We start from the raw sequence: 20,341 nt of genomic DNA on the forward strand, positions 1-20,341 counted from the left end.
GAAACTGTGATAAATTTTATGTTGGTCAGACTGGTAAGGATCTTTCTGTTAGACTTAAGCAACATAAATATAGTATAAGAACGGGACAGGAATCAAATGCCTTGTTTAATCATGTTAAAAACTATGATCATTGTATTGACTGGAGTAACGCCATCTCAGTTGTTAACTCTAACTCTATTACCAAAAGAAATATCATTGAATCTTCTATTATTAAATACACAAAGAATTATAATCTTAATATTAGTGATGGTCTGTACAAATTAGATAACTTTATTGTTGATAAGATTTGTAAAATGATAAGTTTATGAACGCTCGTTGTATGTTTTGGACAATCACATGTTTACCAAATGGCGTCCTAGCTTCGTCTCTTCGATGTATATCAACTGACTATTATATTCCTCTCTTGTGTCTCCCCTGATGATGTGATTATTACACGAAAGTGCACTTGGGAACTTTTTGTGTTTCATTTTCCCCGTGGACTCATAGGAATATCTTGATCACGTGCAAAATTGTGATCCTTTCCAATATATATATATATATATATATATATATATATATATATATATCCCTGGGGATAGGGGATTAAGAATACTTCCCACGTATTCCCTGCGTGTCGTAGAAGGCGACTAAAAGGGGAGGGAGCGGGGGGCTGGAAATCCTCCCCTCTCGTTTTTTTTTTTTTTTTTTTTTTTTTTCCCCCCAAAGAAGGAACAGAGAATTGGGCCAGGTGAGGATATTCCCTCAAAGGCCCAGTCCTCTGTTCTTAACGCTACCTCGCTAATGCGGGAAATGTCGAATAGTTTGGAAGAAGAAAAAAAAAAATATATATATATATATATATATATATATATATATAGATATATATATATATATATATATATATATATATATATATATATATATATATATATATATAAGTTTGTTGAGTATTCCTGGTAAATCATATGGGAGGGTATTGATTGAGAGGGTGAAGGCATGTACAGAGCATCAGATTGGGGAAGAGCAGTGTGGTTTCAGAAGTGGTAGAGGATGTGTGGATCAGGTGTTTGCTTTGAAGAATGTATGTGAGAAATACTTAGAAAAGCAAATGGATTTGTATGTAGCATTTATGGATCTGGAGAAGGCATATGATAGAGTTCATAGAGATGCTCTGTGGAAGGTATTAAGAATATATGGTGTGGGAGGAAAGTTGTTAGAAGCAGTGAAAAGTTTTTATCAAGGATGTAAGGCATGTGTACGTTTAGGAAGAGAGGAAAGTGAGTGGCTCTCAGTGAATGTAGGTTTGCGGCAGGGGTGCGTGATGTCTCCATGGTTGTTTAATTTGTTTATGGATGGGGTGGTTAGGGAGGTAAATGCAAGAGTTTTGGAAAGAGGTGCAACTATGAAGTCTGTTGGGGATCAGAGAACTTGGGAAGTGAGTCAGTTGTTGTTCGCTGATGATACAGCGCTGGTGGCTGATTCATGTGAGAAACTGCAGAAGCTGGTGACTGAGTTTGGTAAAGTGTGTGGAAGAAGAAAGTTAAGAGTAAATGTGAATAAGAGCAAGGTTATTAGGTACAGTAGGGTTGAGGGTCAAGTCAATTGGGAGGTAAGTTTGAATGGAGAAAAACTGGAGGAAGTGAAGTGTTTTAGATATCTGGGAGTGGATCTGGCAGCGGATGGAACCATGGAAGCGGAAGTGGATCATAGGGTGGGGGAGGGGCGAAAATTCTGGGGGCCTTGAAGAATGTGTGGAAGTCGAGAACATTATCTCGGAAAGCAAAAATGGGTATGTTTGAAGGAATAGTGGTTCCAACAATGTTGTATGGTTGCGAGGCGTGGGCTATGGATAGAGTTATGCGCAGGAGGATGGATGTGCTGGAAATGAGATGTTTGAGGACAATGTGTGGTGTGAGGTGGTTTGATCGAGTGAGTAACATAAGGGTAAGAGAGATGTGTGGAAATAAAAAGAGCATGGTTGAGAGAGCAGAAGAGGGTGTTTTGAAGTGGTTTGGGCACATGGAGAGAATGAGTGAGGAAAGATTGACCAAGAGGATATATGTGTCGGAGGTGGAGGGAACGAGGAGTAGAGGGAGACCAAATTGGAGGTGGAAAGATGGAGTGAAAAAGATTTTGTGTGATCGGGGCCTGAACATGCAGGAGGGTGAAAGGAGGGCAAGGAATAGAGTGAATTGGAGCGATGTGGTATACCGGGGTTGACGTGCTGTCAGTGGATTGAATCAAGGCATGTGAAGCGTCTGGGGTAAACCATGGAAAGCTGTGTAGGTATGTATATTTGCGTGTGTAGACGTACGTATATACATGTGTATGGGGGGGTTGGGCCATTTCTTTCGTCTGTTTCCTTGCGCTACCTCGCAAAGGCGGGAGACAGCGACAAAGTATAATAAAAAAAAAAAATATATATATATATATATATATATATATTTTTTCATTCATTTTTCATTCAAACTATTCGCCATTTCCCGCAATATATATATATATATATATATATATATATATATATATATATATATATATATATATATATATATTTTTTTTTTTTTTTTTGCTTTGTCGCTGTCTCCCGCGTTTGCAAGGAAGCGCAAGGAAACAGACGAAAGAAATGGCCCAGCCCACCCCGATACACATGTACATACATACGTCCACACACGCAAATATACATACCTACACAGCTTTCCATGGTTTACCCCAGACGCTTCACAAGCCCCGATTCAATCCACTGACAGCACGTCAACCCCGGTATACCACATCGCTCCAATTCACTCTATTCCTTGCCCTCCTTTCACCCTCCTGCATGTTCAGGCCCCGATCACACAAAATCTTTTTCACTCCATCTTTCCACCTCCAATTTGGTCTCCCTCTTCTCCTCGTTCCCTCCACGTCCGACACATATAGCCTCTTGGTCAATCTTTCCTCACTCATTCTCTCCATGTGCCCAAACCATTTCAAAACACCCTCTTCTGCTCTCTCAACCACGCTCTTTTTATTTCCACACATCTCTCTTACCCTTACGTTACTTACTCGATCAAACCACCTCACACCACACATTGTCCTCAAACATCTCATTTCCAGCACATCCATCCTCCTGCGCACAACTCCATCCATAGCCCACGCCTCGCAACCATACAACATTGTTGGAACCACTATTCCTTCAAACATACCCATTTTTGCTTTCCGAGATAATGTTCTCGACTTCCACACATTCTTCAAGGCTCCCAGAATTTTCGCCCCCTCCCACACCCTATGATCCACTTCCGCTTCCATGGTTCCATCCGCTGCCAGATCCACTCCCAGATATCTAAAACACTTTTTCTTTTTCTTTCAAACTATTTGACATTTCCCGCATTACAAGGTAGCGTTAAGAACAGAGGACTGGGCCTCTGAGGGAATATCCTCACCTGGCCCCCTCCTCTGTTCCTTCTTTTCGAAAATTAAAAAAAAACAAAAGGGGATGATTTCCAGCCCCCAACTCCTTCCCCATTTAGTCACCTTCGACGACACGCAGGGAATACATGGGAAGTATTCTTTCTCCCCTATCCCAAGGGATCTGGATCTGGAGAAGGCTTATGATAGAGTTGATAGAGATGCTCTGTGGAAGGTACTAAGAATATATGGTATGCGAGGCAAGTTGTTAGAAGCAGTGAAAAGTTTTTATCGAGGATGTAAGGCATGTGTACGTGTAGGAAGAGAGGAAAGTGATTGGTTCTCAGTGAATGTAGGTTTGCGGCAGGGGTGTATGATGTCTCCATGGTTGTTTAATTTGTTTATGGATGGGGTTGTTAGGGAGGTGAATGCAAGAGTTTTGGAAAGAGGGGAAAGTATGAAGTCTGTTGTGGATGAGAGAGCGTGGGAAGTGAGTCAGTTGTTGTTTGCTGATGATACAGCGCTGGTGGCTGATTCATGTGAGAAACTGCAGAAGCTGGTGACTAAATTTGGCAAAGTGTGTGAAAGAAGAAAGTTAAGAGTAAATGTGAATAAGAGCAAGGTAATTAGGTACAGTAGGGCTGAGGGTCAAGTCAATTGGGAGGTAAGTTTGAATGGAGAAAAACTGGAAGAAGTAAAGTGTTTTACATATCTGGGAGTGGATCTGGCAGCGGATGGAACCATGGAAGCAGAAGTGAATCATAGGGTGGGGGAGGGGACGAAAATCCTGGGAGCCTTGAAGAATGTGTGGAAGTCGAGAACATTATCTCGGAAAGCAAAATTGGCTATGTTTGAAGGAATAGTGGTTCCAACAATATTGTATGGTTGCGAGGCGTCGGCTATGGATAGAGTTGTGCGCAGGAGGGTGGAAATGAGATGTTTGATGAAAATATGTGGTGTGAGGTGGTTTGATCGAGTAAGTAACGTAACAGTAAGAGAGATGTGTGTAAATAAAAAGAGCGTGGTTGAGAGAGCAGAAGAGGGTGTTTTGAAATGGTTTGGGCACATGGAGAGAATGAGTGAGGAAAGATTGACCAAGAGGATATATGTGTCGGACGTGGAGGGAACGAGGAGAAGTGGGAGACCAAATTGGAGGTGGAAAGATGGAGTGAAAAAGATTTTGTGTGATCGGGGCCTGAACATGCAGGAGGGTGAAGGGAGGGCAAGGAATAGAGTGAATTGGATCGATGTGGTATACCGGGGTTGACGTGCTGTCAGTGGATTGAATCAGGGCATGTGAAGTGTGTGGGGTAAACTATGGAAAGCTTTTTAGGTATGTATATTTGCGTGTGTGGACGTATGTATATACATGTGTATGGGGGTGGGTTGGGCCATTTCTTTCATCTGTTTCCTTGCGCTACCTCACAAACGCAGGAGACAGCAAAAGAAAAAAATATATATATACTATCCCTGGGGATAGGGGAGAAAGAATACTTCCCACGTATTCCGTGCGTGTCGTAGAAGGCGACTAAAAGGGAAGGGAGCGGGGGGGCTGGAAATCCTTCCCTCTTTTTTTTTTTTTCTCAAAGAAGGAACAGAGAAGGGGGCCAGATGAGGATATTCCCTCAAAGGCCCAGTCCTCTGTTCTTAACGCTACCTCGCTAACGCGGGAAATGGCGAATAGTATGAAAGAAAGAAAATATATATATGGATAAGAGTGGATAAGAGTGAGTGCTCAAATTACAGAGGTATAAGTTTGTTGAGTATTCCTGGTAAATTATATGGGAGGGTATTGATTGAGAGGGTGAAGGCATGTACAGAGCATCAGATTGGGGAAGAGCAGTGTGGTTTCAGAAGTAGTAGAGGATGTGTGGATCAGGTGTTTGCTTTGAAGAATGTATGTGAAAAATACTTAGAAAAGCAAATGGATTTGTATGTAGCATTTATGGATCTGGAGAACGCATATGATAGAGTTGATAGAGATGCTCTGTGGAAGGTATTAAGAATATATGGTGTGGGAGGCAAGTTGTTAGAAGCAGTGAAAAGTTTTTATTGAGGATGTAAGGCATATGTACATGTAGGAAGAGAGGAAAGTGATTGGTTCTCGGTGAATGCAGGTTTGTGGCAGGGGTGTGTGATGTCTCCATGGTTGTTTAATTTGTTTATGGATGAGGTTGTTAGGGAGGTGCATGCAAGAGTTTTGGAAAGAGGGGCAAGTATGAAGTCTGTTGTGGATGAGAGAGCTTGGGAAGTGAGTCAGTTGTTGTTCGCTGATGATACAGCGATGGTGACTGATTCATGTGAGAAACTGCAGAAGCTGGTGACTGAGTTTGGTAAAGTGTGTGAGAGAAGAAAGTTAAGAGTAAATGTGAATAAGAGCAAGGTTATTAGGTACAGTAGGGTTGAGGGTCAAGACAATTGGGAGGTAAGTTTGAATGGAGAAAAACTGGAGGAAGTAAAGTGTTTCAGATATCTGGGAGTGGATCTGGCAGAGGATGGAACCATGGAAGCGGAAGTGAATCATAGGGTGGGGGAGGGGGCGAAAATCCTGGGAGCCTTGAAGAATGTGTGGAAGTCGAGAACATTATCTCGGAAAGCAAAGATGGGTATGTTTGAAGGAATAGTGGTTCCAACAATGTTGTATGGTTGCGAGGCGTGGGCTATGGATAGAGTTGTGCGCAGGAGGGTGGATGTGCTGGAAATGAGATGTTTGAGGACAATGTGTGGTGTGAGGTGGTTTGATCGAGTAAGTAATGTAAGGGTAAGAGAGATGTGTGGAAATAAAAAGAGCGTGGTTGAGAGAGCAGACGAGGGTGTTTTGAAATGGTTTGGGCACATGAAGAGAATGAGTGAGGAAAGATTGACCAAGAGCATATATGTGTCGGAGGTGGAGGGAACGAGGAGAAGTGGGAGACCAAATTGGAGGTGGAAAGATGGAGTGAAAAAGATTTTGTGTGATCGGGGCCTGAACATGCAGGAGGGTGGAAGGCGGGCAAGGAATAGAGTGAATTGCAGCGATGTGGTATACCGGAGTTGACGTGCTGTCAGTGGATTGAATCAGGGCATGTGAAGCGTCTGGGGTAAACCATGGAAAGTTGTGTGGGGCCTGGATGTGGAAAGGGAGCTGTGGTTTCAGGCATTATTGCGTGATAGCTGGAGACTGAGTGTGAACGAATGGGGCCTTTGTTGTCTTTTCCTAGTGCTACCTCGCACATATGAGGGGGGAGGGGGATGGTATTCCATGTGTGGCGAGGTGGCAATGGGAATGAATAGGGGCAGACAGTGTGAATTGTGTGCATGGGTATATATGTATGTGTCTGTGAGTATATATATGTGTACATTGAGATGTATAGGTATGTATATTTGCGTGTGTGTGTGTACATTGTGTATGGAGGTGGGTTGTGCCATTTGTTTCGTCTGTTTCCTTGCGCTACCTCGCAAACGTGGGAGACACCGACAAAGCAAAACAAAATAAAGGAATAGAGTGAATTGGATCAATGTGGTATACCGGGGTTGACGTGCTGTCAGTGGATTGAAATCAGGGCATGTGAAGCGTCTGGGGTAAATCATGGAAAGCTGTGTAGGTATGTATATTTGCGTGTGTGGATGTGTATGTATATACATGTGTATGGGGGTGGGTTGGGCCATTTCTTTCGTCTGTTTCCTTGCGCTACCTCGCAAACGCGGGAGACAGCGACAAAGCAAAACAAAGAAAAAAAAAATTTTTTTTTTTTTTTTTTTTTTTATACTTTGTCGCTGTCTCCCGCGTTTGCGAGGTAGCGCAAGGAAACAGACGAAAGAAATGGCCCAACCCCCCCCCCATACACATGTACATACACACGTCCACACACGCAAATATACATACCTACACAGCTTTCCATGGTTTACCCCAGACGCTTCACATGCCTTGCTTCAATCCACTGACAGCACGTCAACCCCTGTATACCACATGACTCCAATTCACTCTATTTCTTGCCCTCCTTTCACCCTCCTGCATGTTCAAGCCCCGATCACACAAAATCTTTTTCACTCCATCTTTCCACCTCCAATTTGGTCTCCCTCTTCTCCTCGTTCCCTCCACCTCCGACACATATATCCTCTTGGTCAATCTCTCCTCACTCATTCTCTCCATGTGCCCAAACCATTTCAAAACACCCTCTTCTGCTCTCTCAACCACGCTCTTTTTATTTCCACACATCTCTCTTACCCTTACGTTACTTACTCGATCAAACCACCTCACACCACACATTGTCCTCAAACATCTCATTTCCAGCACATCCATCCTCCTGCGCACATCTCTATCCATAGCCCACGCCTCGCAACCATACAGCATTGTTGGAACCACTATTCCCTCAAACATACCCATTTTTGCTTTCCGAGATAATGTTCTCGACTTCCACACATTTTTCAAGGCTCCCAAAATTTTCGCCCCCTCCCCCACCCTATGATCCACTTCCGCTTCCATGGTTCCATCCGCTGACAGATCCACTCCCAGATATCTAAAACACTTCACTTCCTCCAGTTTTTCTCCATTCAAACTCACCTCCCAATTGACTTGACCCTCACCCCTACTGTACCTAATAACCTTGCTCTTATTCACATTTACTCTCAACTTTCTTCTTCCACACACTTTACCAAACTCAGTCACCAGCTTCTGCAGTTTCTCACATGAATCAGCCACCAGCGCTGTATCATCAGCGAACAACAATTGACTCACTTCCCAAAAATATATATATATATATATATGTCCTCAGGGATAGGGGAGAAAGAATACTTCCCACGTATTCCCTGCGTGTCTTAGAAGGCGACTGAAAGGGGAGTGAGCGGGGGGCTGGAAATCCTCCCATCTCATTTTAATTTTACAAAAGAAGGAACACAGAAGGGGGCCAAGTGAGGATTTCCCTCAAAGGCTCAGTCCTCTGTTCTTAACGCTACCTCGCTAATGCGGGAAATGGCATATAGTATGAAAAAAAAAAATATATATATATATATATATATATATATATATATATATTTATCCTCCCCTCCTTGTATTAACTTCCTAAAATGGGAAACAGAAGAAGGAGTCAAGCGGGGAGTACTCATCCTCCTCGAAGGCTCAGAGTGGGGTGCCTAAATGTGTGTGGATGTAACCAAGATGTGAAAAAAGGAGAAATAGGTAGTATGTTTGAGGAAAGGAACCTGGATGTTTTGGCTCTGAGTGAAACGAAGCTCAAGGGTAAAGGGGAAGAGTGGTTTGGGAATGTCTGGGGAGTAAAGTCAGGGGTTAGTGAGAGGAGAAGAGCAAGGGAAGGAGTAGCAATACTCCTGAAACATGAGTTGTGGGAGTATGTGATAGAATGTAAGAAAGTAAATTCTCGATTAATATGGGTAAAACTGAAAGTTGATGGAGAGAGGTGGGTGATTATTGGTGCATATGCACCCGGGCATGAGAAGAAAGATCATGAGAGGCAAGTGTTTTGGGAGCAGCTGAATGAGTGTGTTAGTGGTTTTGATGCACAAGACCGGGTTATAGTGATGGGTGATTTGAATGCAAAGGTGAGTAATGTGGCAGTTGAGGGAATAATTGGTATACATGGGGTGTTCAGTGTTGTAAATGGAAATGGTGAAGAGCTTGTAGATTTATGTGCTGAAAAAGGACTGATGATTGGGAATACCTGGTTTAAAAAGCGAGATATACATAAGTATACTTATGTAAGTAGGAGAGATGGCCAGAGAGCGTTATTGGATTACGTGTTAATTGACAGGCGTGCGAAAGAGAGACTTTTGGATGTTAATGTGCTGAGAGGTGCAACTGGAGGGATGTCTGATCATTATCTTGTGGAGGCTAAGGTGAAGATTTGTATGGGTTTTCGGAAAAGAAGAGTGAATGTTGGGGTGAAGAGGGTGGTGAGAGTAAGTGAGCTTGGGAAGGAGACCTGTGTGAGGAAGTACTAGAAGAGACTGAGTACAGAATGGAAAAAGGTGAGAGCAATGGAAGTAAGGGGAGTGGGGGAGGAATGGGATGTATTTAGGGAATCAGTGATGGATTGCGCAAAAGATGCTTGTGGCATGAGAAGAGTGGGAGGTGGGTTGATCAGAAAGGGTAGTGAGTGGTGGGATGAAGAAGTAAGAGTATTAGTGAAAGAGAAGAGAGAGGCATTTGGACGATTTTTGCAGGGGAAAAATGCAATTGAGTGGGAGATGTATAAAAGAAAGAGACAGGAGGTCAAGAGAAAGGTGCAAGAGGTGAAAAAAAGGGCAAATGAGAGTTGGGGTGAGAGAGTATCATTAAATTTTAGGGAGAATAAAAAGATGTTCTGGAAGGAGGTAAATAAAGTGCGTAAGACAAGGGAGCAAATGGGAACTTCAGTGAAGGGCGCAAATGGGGAGGTGATAATAAGTAGTGGTGATGTGAGAAGGAGATGGAGTGAGTATTTTGAAGGTTTGTTGAATGTGTTTGATGATAGAGTGGCAGATATAGGGTGTTTTGGTCGAGGTGGTGTGCAAAGTGAGAGGGTTAGGGAAAATGATTTGTTAAACAGAGAAGAGGTAGTGAAAGCTTTGCGGAAGATGAAAGCCGGCAAGGCAGCAGGTTTGGATGGTATTGCAGTGGAATTTATTAAAAAAGGGGGTGACTGTATTGTTGACTGGTTGGTAAGGTTATTTAATGTATGTATGACTCATGGTGAGGTGCCTGAGGATTGGTGGAATGCGTGCATAGTGCCATTGTACAAAGGCAAAGGGGATAAGAGTGAGTGCTCAAATTACAGAGGTATAAGTTTGTTGAGTATTCCTGGTAAATTATATGGGAGGGTATTGATTGAGAGGGTGAAGGCATGTACAGAGCATCAGATTGGGGAAGAGCAGTGTGGTTTCAGAAGTGGTAGAGGATGTGTGGATCAGGTGTTTGCTTTGAAGAATGTATGTGAGAAATACTTAGAAAAGCAAATGGATTTGTATGTAGCATTTATGGATCTGGAGAAGGCATATGATAGAGTTGATAGAGATGCTCTGTGGAAGGTATTAAGAATATATGGTGTGGGAGGAAAGTTGTTAGAAGCAGTGAAAAGTTTTTATCGAGGATGTAAGGCATGTGTACGTGTAGGAAGAGAGGAAAGTGATTGGTTCTCGGTGAATGTAGGTTTGCGGCAGGGGTGTGTGATGTCTCCATGGTTGTTTAATTTGTTTATGGATGGGGTTGTTAGGGAGGTAAATGCAAGAGTTTTGGAAAGAGGGGCAAGTATGAAGTCTGTTGGGGATGAGAGAGCTTGGGAAGTGAGTCAGTTGTTGTTCGCTGATGATGCAGCGCTGGTGGCTGATTCATGTGAGAAACTGCAAAAGCTGGTGACTGAGTTTGGTAAAGTGTGTGGAAGAAGAAAGTTAAGAGTAAATGTGAATAAGAGCAAGGTTATTAGCTACAGTAGGGTTGAGGGTCAAGTCAATTGGGAGGTGAGTTTGAATGGAGAAAAACTGGAGGAATTGAAGTGTTTTAGATATCTGGGAGTGGATCTGGCAGCGGATGGAACCATGGAAGCGGAAGTGGATCATAGGGTGGGGGAGGGGGCGAAAATTCTGGGGGCCTTGAAGAATGTGTGGAAGTCGAGAACATTATCTCAGAAAGCAAAAATGGGTATGTTTGAAGGAACAGTGGTTCCAACAATGTTGTATGGTTGCGAGGCGTGGGCTATGGATAGAGTTGTGCGCAGGAGGATGGATGTGCTGGAAATGAGATGTTTGAGGACAATGTGTGGTGTGAGGTGGTTTGATCGAGTGAGTAACGTAAGGGTAAGAGAGATGTGTGGAAATAAAAAGAGCGTGGTTGAGAGAGCAGAAGAGGGTGTTTTGAAGTGGTTTGGGCACATGGAGAGAATGAGTGAGGAAAGATTGACCAAGAGGATATATGTGTCGGAGGTGGAGGGAACGAGGAGAAGAGGGAGACCAAATTGGAGGTGGAAAGATGGAGTGAAAAAGATTTTGTGTGATCGGGGCCTGAACATGCAGGAGAGTGAAAGGAGGGCAAGGAATAGAGTGAATTGGAGCGATGTGGTATACCGGGGTTGACGTGCTGTCAGTGGATTGAATCAAGGCATGTGAAGCGTCTGGGGTAAACCATGGAAAGCTGTGTAGGTATGTATATTTGCGTGTGTGGACGTATGTATATACATGTGTATGGGGGGGGGTTGGGCCATTTCTTTCGTCTGTTTCCTTGCGCTACCTCGCAAACGCGGGAGACAGCGACAAAGTATAATAAAAAAATAATAATATATATTTATATATATATATATATATATATATATATATATATATATATATATATATATATATATATGTACACATGTGTATGCACACGCAGACACGTACATGTATACACATGGACACGGTTCACACTGTCTGCCTTTATATATATATATATATGTATATTATCCTGGGGATAGGGGAGAAAGAATACTTCCCACGTATTCCTTGCATGTCGTAGAAGGCGACTAAAAGGGAAGGGTGCGGGGGGCTGGAAATCCTCCCCTCTCATTTTTTTTTAATTTTCCAAAAGAAGGAACAGAGAAGGGGCCACGTGAGGATATTCTCTCAAAGGCTCAGTCCTCTGTTCTTAACGCTACCTCGCTAATGCGGGAAATGGCGAATAGTATAAAAGAAAAAAAGATATATATATATATATATATATATATATATATATATATATATATATATATATATATATATATATATATTTTTTTTTTTTTGCTTTGTCGCTGTCTCCCGCATTTGCGAGGTAGCGCAAGGAAACAGACTAAAGAAATGGCCCAACCCACCCCCATACACATGTATATACATACATCCACACACGCAAATATACATACCTACACAGCATTCCATGGTTTACCCCAGACGATTCACATGCCCTGATTCAATCCACTGACAGCACGTCAACCCCGGTATACCACATCAATCCAATTCATTCTATTCCTTGCCCGCCTTTCACCCTCCTGCATGTTCAGGCCCCGATCACACAAAATCTTTTTCACTCCATCTTTCCACCTCCAATTTGGTCTCCCACTTCTCCTCGTTCCCTCCACCTCCGACACATATATCCTCTTGGTCAATCTTTCCTCACTCATTCTCTCCATGTGCCCAAACCATTTCAAAACACCCTCTTCTGCTCTCTCAACCACGCTCTTTTTATTTCCACACATCTCTCTTACCCTTACGTTACTTACTCGATCAAACCACCTCACACCACACATTGTCCTCAAACATCTCATTTCCAGCACATCCATCCTCCTGCGCACAACTCTATCCATAGCCCACGCCTCGCAACCATACAACATTGTTGGAACCACTATTCCTTCAAACATGCCCATTTTTGCTTTCTGAGATAATGTTCTCGACTTCCACACATTCTTCAAGGCTCCCAGGATTTTCGCCCCCTCCCCCACCCTATGATTCACTTCTGCTTCCATGGTTCCATCCGCTGCCAGATCCACTCCCAGATATCTAAAACACTTCACTTCCTCCAGTTTTGCTCCATTCAAACTTACCTCCCAATTGACTTGACCCTCAACCCTACTGTACCTAATAACCTTGCTCTTATTCACATTTACTCTTAACTTTCTTCTTTCACACACTTTACCAAACTCAGTCACCAGCTTCTGCAGTTTCTCACATGAATCAGCCACCAGTGCTGTATCATCAGCGAACAACAACTGACTCACTTCCCAAGCTCTCTCATCCACAACAGACTTCATACTTGCCCCTCTTTCCAAAACTCTCGCATTCACCTCCCTAACAACCCCATCCATAAACAAATTAAACAACCATGGAGACATCACACACCCCTGCCGCAAACCTACATTCACTGAGAAACAATCACTTTCCTCTCTTCCTACACGTACACATGCCTTACATCCTCGATAAAAACTTTTCACTGCTTCTAACAACTTGCCTCCCACACCATATATTCTTAATACCTTCCACAGAGCATCTCTATCAACTCTATCACATGCCTTCTCCAGATCCATAAATGCTACATACAAATCCGTTTGCTTTTCTAAGTATTTCTGACATACATTCTTCAAAGCAAACACCTGATCCACACTTCCTCTACCACTTCTGAAACCACACTGCTCTTCCCCTATCTGATGCTCTGTACATACCTTCACCCTCTCAATCAATACCCTACCATATAATTTACCAGGAATACTCAACAAACTTATACCTCTGTAATTTGAGCACTCACTCTTATCCCCTTTGCCTTTGTACAATGGCACTATGCACGCATTCTGCCAATCCTCAGGCACCTCACCATGAGTCATACATACATTAAATAACCTTACCAACCAGTCAATAATACAGTCACCCCCTTTTTCAATAAATTCTACTGCAATACCATCCAAACCTGCTGCCTTGCCGGCTTTCATCTTCCGCAAAGCTTTTACTACCTCTTCTCTGTTTACCAAATCATTTTCCCTAACTCTCTCACTTTGCACACTACCTCGACCAAAACACCCTATATCTTCCACTCTATCATCAAACACATTCAACAAACCTTCAAAATACTCACTCCATCTCCTTCTCACATCACCACTACTTGTTATCACCTCCCCATTTGTGCCCTTCACTGAAGTTCCCATTTGCTCCCTTGTCTTACACACTTTATTTACCTCCTTCCAGAACATCATTTCATTCTCTCTAAAATTTAATGATACTCTCTCACCCCAACTCTCATTTGCCCTCTTTTTCACCTCATGCACCTTTCTCTTGACCTCCTGTCTCTTCTTTTATACATCTCCCACTCAATTGCAATTTTTCCCTGCAAAAATCGTCCAAATGCCTCTCTCTTCTCTTTCACTAATAATCTTACTTCTTCATCCCACCACTCACTACCCTTTCTAATCAACCCACCTCCCACTCTTCTCATGCCACAAGCATCTTTTGCGCAATCCATCACTGATTCCCTAAATACATCCCATTCCTCCCCCACTCCCCTTACTTCCATTGTTCTCACCTTTTTCCATTCTGTACTCAGTCTCTCCTGGTACTTCCCCACACAAGTCTCCTTCCCAAGCTCACTTACTCTCACCACCCTCTTCACCCCAACATTCACTCCTCTTTTCTGAAAACCCATACAAATCTTCACCTTAGCCTCCACAAGATAATGATCAGACATCCCTCCAGTTGCACCTCTCAGCACATTAACATCCAAAAGTCTCTCTTTCGCGCACCTGTCAATTAACACGTAATCCAATAACGCTCTCTGGCCATCTCTCCTACTTACATACGTATACTTATGTATATCTCGCTTTTTAAACCAGGTATTCCCAATCATCAGTCCTTTTTCAGCACATAAATCTACAAGCTCTTCACCATTTCCATTTACAACACTGAACAGCCCATGTATACCAATTATTCCCTCAACTGCCACATTATTCACCTTTGCATTCAAATCACCCATCACTATAACCCAGGTCTCGTGCATCAAAACCACTAACACACTCATTCAGCTGCTCCCAAAACACTTGCCTCTCATGATCTTTCTTCTCATGCCCAGGTGCATATGCACCAATAATCACCCATCTCTCTCCATCAACTTTCAGTTTTACCCATATTATATATATATTCTTTTTCTTTTAAAGTATTCGCCATTTCCCGCGTTAGCGAGGTAGCGCTAAGAACAGAGGACTGGGCCTTTTTTGGAATATCCTCACCTGCCCCCTCTGTTCCTTCTTTTGGAAAATTTAAAAAAAAACGAGAGGGGAGGATTTCCAGCCCCCAGCTCCCATTATATAGACATAGGGTGTTTTGGTCGAGGTAGTGTGCAAAGTGAGAGGGTTAAGGAAAATGATTTCGTAAACAGAGAAGAGGTAGTAAAAGCTTTGTGGAAGATGAAAGCCGGCAAGGCAGCAGGTTTGGATGGTATTGCAGTGGAATGTATTAAAAAAGGGGGTGACTGTATTGTTGACTGGTTGGTAAGGTTATTTAATGTATGTATGACTCACGGTGAGGTGCCTGAGGATTGGCGGAATGCGTGCATAGTGCCATTGTACAAAGGCAAAGGGGATAAGAGTGAGTGCTCAAATTACAGAAGTATAAGTTTGTTGAGTATTCCTGGTAAATTATATGGGAGGGTATTGATTGAGAGGGTGAAAGCATGTACAGAGCATCAGATTGGGGAAGAGCAGTGTGGTTTCAGAAGTGGTAGAGGATGTGTGGATCAGGTGTTTGCTTCGAAGAATGTATGTGAGAAATACTTAGAAAAGCAAATGGATTTGTATGTAGCATTTATGGATCTGGAGAACGCATATGATAGAGTTGATACAGATGCTCTGTGGAAGGTATTAAGAATATATGGTGTGGGAGGCAAGTTGTTAGAAGCAGTGAAAAGTTTTTATCGAGGATGTAAGGCATGTGTACGTGTAGGAAGAGAGGAAAGTGATTGGTTCTCAGTCAATGTAGGTTTGCGGCAGGGGTGTGTGATGTCTCCATGGTTGTTTAATTTGTTTATGGATGGGGTTGTTAGGGAGGTGAATGCAAGAGTTTTGGAAAGAGGGGCAAGTATGAAGTCTGTTGGGGATGAGAGAGCTTGGGAAGTGAGTCAGTTGTTGTTCGCTGATGATACAGCGATGGTGGCTGATTCATGTGAGAAACTGCAGAAGCTGGTGACTGAGTTTGGTAAAGTGTGTGGAAGAAGAAAGTTAAGAGTAAATGTGAATAAGAGCAAGGTTATTAGGTACAGTAGGGTTGAGGGTCAAGTCAATTGGGAGGTGAGTTTGAATGGAGAAAAACTGGAGGAAGTGAAGTGTTTAAGATATCTGGGAGTGGATCTGGCAGCGGATGGAAACATGGAAGCGGAAGTAGATCATAGGGTGGGGGAGGGGGCGAAAATTCTGGGGGCCTTGAAGAATGTGTGGAAGTCGAGAACATTATCTCGGAAAGCAAAAATGGGCATGTTTGAAGGAATAGTGGTTCCAACAATGTTGTATGGTTGCGAGGCGTGGACTATGGATAGAGTTGTGCGCAGGAGGATGGATGTGCTGGAAATGAGATGTTTGAGGACAATGTGTGGTGTGAGGTGGTTTGATCGAGTGAGTAACGTAAGGGTAAGAGAGATGTGTGGAAATAAAAAGAGCGTGGTTGAGAGAGCAGAAGAGGGTGTTTTGAAGTGGTTTGGGCACATGGAGAGAATGAGTGAGGAAAGATTGACCAAGAGGATATATGTGTCGGAGGTGGAGGGAACGAGGAGAAGAGGGAGACCAAATTGGAGGTGGAAAGATGGAGTGAAAAAGATTTTGTGTGATCAGGGCCTGAACATGCAGGAGGGTGAAAGGAGGGCAAGGAATAGAGTGAATTGGAGCGATGTGGTATACTGGGGTTGACGTGCTGTCAGTGGATTGAATCAAGGCATGTGAAGCGTCTGAGGTAAACCATGGAAAGCTGTGTAGGTATGTATATTTGCGTGTGTGGACGTATGTATATACATGTGTATGGGGGTGGGTTGGGCCATTTCTTTCATCTGTTTCCTTGCGCTACCTTGCAAACGCGGGAGACAGCGACAAAGCAAAAAAAAAAAAAAAAAATATATAGAGTACCAAAGATAACATACAAAAATAGTGTGTAATGCTAATAAATGCAAAGCATTCAAAAGATAAGGGTATAAAGCATGAGGTAGATAATGTGATGGATTTGACACTTGCAGCAGAATATCATTGTGTAAGGATAGCAGTATAGAGTTATACTCATGGGATAACATTTAAAGGATGTATTAAGGTAGGCAATGTGTTGGTCGGAGTGATATGATGGAGAGAAAGGGTAAGGAAAAAGGAATCAAGTAACTAATGTGACTGTAAGTGCTATCTATAGGACAACTCTGTAAGGATGGAGGTCTGAGACAAAATGTGATGGCAAAAGTAATACCTGAGGCAAGATATTATGAGGTTGAGAAGGAGAGGCCTGATCACGCCATGATGAATCTCGCAAAGGAGCAGGCAGGGACAGGCTATTATTTTCATTATTGACACATCTTCTATTGGCATTCACCCTGAAAATATCATAAATGTTAGTGTTCATTTCTTAAATGATGGAATATTTTTCCACTGCATGTGAGTTGTCAACCTGCAAAGTTCTATTTGTATAACATTCTACTTAAACTATCAAAAGTCAGTTGGATCAAAAGCTCAAAAAGGGTCAACTAATCATTCATAGCATACTCTGCCTGGCTATGCCTGTCACTGCTATGTTAGTCACAACTATACCACCATACAAAACTTATGGCCCATTGCTGAAGGAACTCATCTTCCACTGATATGTGGAATTACTTTTCATTTACATTCGAGGAAACAAAATGGAATTTTCAAATCTCAAAAACTGTTGTCTCTGACAGAGAGGAAGATTCACAGATGCTGTGAAAGAACTCATTAAGCTTGAGATAACCTTCCCCATACCTCAGGAAAGTCCACTACATGAAGTATACTATCTTCATCCTAGAGAATTGCAGAACATCACAGTGAATCTCCACTACTCCCTCTGGCAACAACCAACCACCCATTCCTACAGCCAAACTCAGAAAGACAAAGGAGAGGAAAGAGAGAAATTACATCTCCTCTTCTGCAAACAAAGGAGTTTCTTTAGCTTTATATTACATTTTTCTGTTTATGGGTTGATGTATAGTTCTGGTAGCAGTGGCAGAAGCAGAACAGGTTTAACTCACCGGTATCTGTGGATGAGTAATGCATCAGAACTATCTACTTTGCCAGTTACGGTAAGGAAAAGTATCATACATACTCGAGTGAATGGTGATTTCAAGTAACCGCCAATCCAAGATTTTTGGCCAATGTATCCTTTTATCACATACCTCACATAACATTTGACCATAGATAATCGGAGGCCCTGACAATGCTGAAGTGGCTGAGAAAGATACGTTTATAAATCAAATGATAAAACTCAGACACAATAATCATAAACCATTTACTAGTGAAAGCAAATTATATGAGTTGAAATGTTTATATACAGTATGTCAAAGGGCCCATATCCAGGACTTTTCAAAGGGGTAACAAGAGTCATTGAGCACAATCGCTACTTAATGCAGTTAAAGATGAATTACTCATCTTTATTACCAATATGAATAAAACAGCGGCCACATCTTACCTGTATTATGGTTAGTAAACAAACTATTACACTGTCTGCTGGAGGTCCCATTGGTGCCAGTTCATCAATCAAAACCTTAAAATTTTTATTTTAGACACTTTTGGGATGCAAATTTCCATCACAATGTGATTCATGCAAGAACACAATGATAATACAGTATTGTACCAAGGCTAAAATACAGTTGTACTTAGCCTGAGTGGTACACACTACCTTCACTTCCTGCCAAAGAATGCTGCTTTCCCTGAAGAAACATCACTTCTGTCCTTGCTATAGGCCTCATGATTTCTTGTAGTACAGTTTTCTGTTAATAACTCATACAACCAATGTTTCAATAACATTACGGTTACCACTATTTCCTTGAAGTACAGTTCTCCATTAATGAATCAAATAACCAATGCTTCAATAACATAACAGTATAGTTACTGTAAGAAGACCACTGCTTGATAGTCAATTCTCAGCATGGTTTTTGCAGAAATCACTCATGTCTGACAAATCTGCTTGACTCACATTAAGAAATAATCAACATGTCTGATGAAGTAAAGCAACTGTTGTCATCTATTCAGATTTTCAAAAAGCATTTGATAAAATTACACATCATAGGCTAATTCAAAAGATGTCACATGATATAGATGGGGTTGTGCCTTGATGGTTAGGAAATTGGCAAATTGGCCATAAGAGAGAGTAGTGATCAATGGCCAAGCCTCTGAAAGGTTAGAAGTAACATGTGATGTGCCACTAGGATCAGTCTTGGGACCAATTCTCTTTCTCATATAAATATTGATACTGATATTGGGTTGCATTGTAAGATAACAAAGTTCATGATCAATTTTAAGCTGGGAAATAAATCTATAACAGGCAATGAAAATCTGCAGCTTCAAACTGACAGACAATTTGATGGACTGGGCTCATAAATTCTAAGTAGTAAAAATGAAAAGGCAATGTATGATATGAATCATGCTGAGCTATAAAAAGGTAAATGAGGAAAAGGACTTGGGTATAATAATCTGTGGTGATTTTAAGCCAAAAGAGCAGTGCACAGAGGCAGTAAAATAGGTGAAAAAATTTCTTGGATTCATTAGTAGGGCTTTCAAATTCAAGTCTAGAGAAATTTATCCTCACACTTTACAACTCAATGGTGTGTCCCTAACTTGAATATTATGATGTTCTGATTACCATGCTTGAGAAAGGACATAGAGAGAATGGACAGAGTACAGAGGTAGGCTACCAAGATGATTCCTGACCTCAGAAACAAATCCTATGAAAGTCAACTAAATCAATTACATTTATCTAGTTTAGAAAAGAGAAGGTTAAGAGTTTATTTGATATAAGTATTCAAAATCATCAAAGATTTTGATAATCTCAATTTAACAAGCTACTTCAGCATTAAGGGTAGATTTGTCTGATTTTGCTTATAGTAATGGATATAAACTTGTGGACAAATGTTTCACCTCAACTGTGATGAAGTATTTTTCTTCAACAGGATTGTTAACATTTAGAATGATTTACCAAGTAGAGTAGCAGAAAGCAGTACCATAGATATGTTTAAGCACAATGATTAAGGTTTTACTTCAAATACAAGACTGACATCATTTGCACCTCCTTAGCTATACAAGAAATTTCCAGGCCTTCCTCTTTGAAAAATATGAATGTCATTCTACTCCTACCACACTAATCCATGAGTTTCCCTTCTCTTTCACTATCACAAACAGCCTCATTAAGACCCAGTGGTCTATTGAATTCATCAGTAATCATTTGTATCTATAAAACTATCAGTAAGCTTTCAAAAATATATGGAAGCTATGTCTGTTAACACTACCATAACCATTTCACTTCCCACATTACTCATATATTACAGTATAAG

At 41.8% G+C, this 20,341-nt stretch overlaps 1 protein-coding gene across 2 annotated transcripts in view; it reads right to left on the minus strand.

The window, feature by feature from the left end:
• The window catches only part of LOC139747028 (uncharacterized), a 585,752-nt gene that overhangs the window by 162,067 nt on the left and 403,344 nt on the right, over nucleotides 1-20,341 (minus strand). For both annotated transcript variants that reach the window (XM_071658778.1, XM_071658771.1), the window contains one exon: nucleotides 17,251-17,374. In XM_071658778.1, the coding sequence (XP_071514879.1) occupies nucleotides 17,251-17,374 (124 nt within the window). The remainder of the gene's footprint in view (nucleotides 1-17,250; nucleotides 17,375-20,341) is intronic.

The sequence above is a fragment of the Panulirus ornatus genome, chromosome 5 (assembly GCF_036320965.1).
Source record: "Panulirus ornatus isolate Po-2019 chromosome 5, ASM3632096v1, whole genome shotgun sequence".
Classification (NCBI taxonomy): domain Eukaryota; kingdom Metazoa; phylum Arthropoda; class Malacostraca; order Decapoda; family Palinuridae; genus Panulirus; species Panulirus ornatus.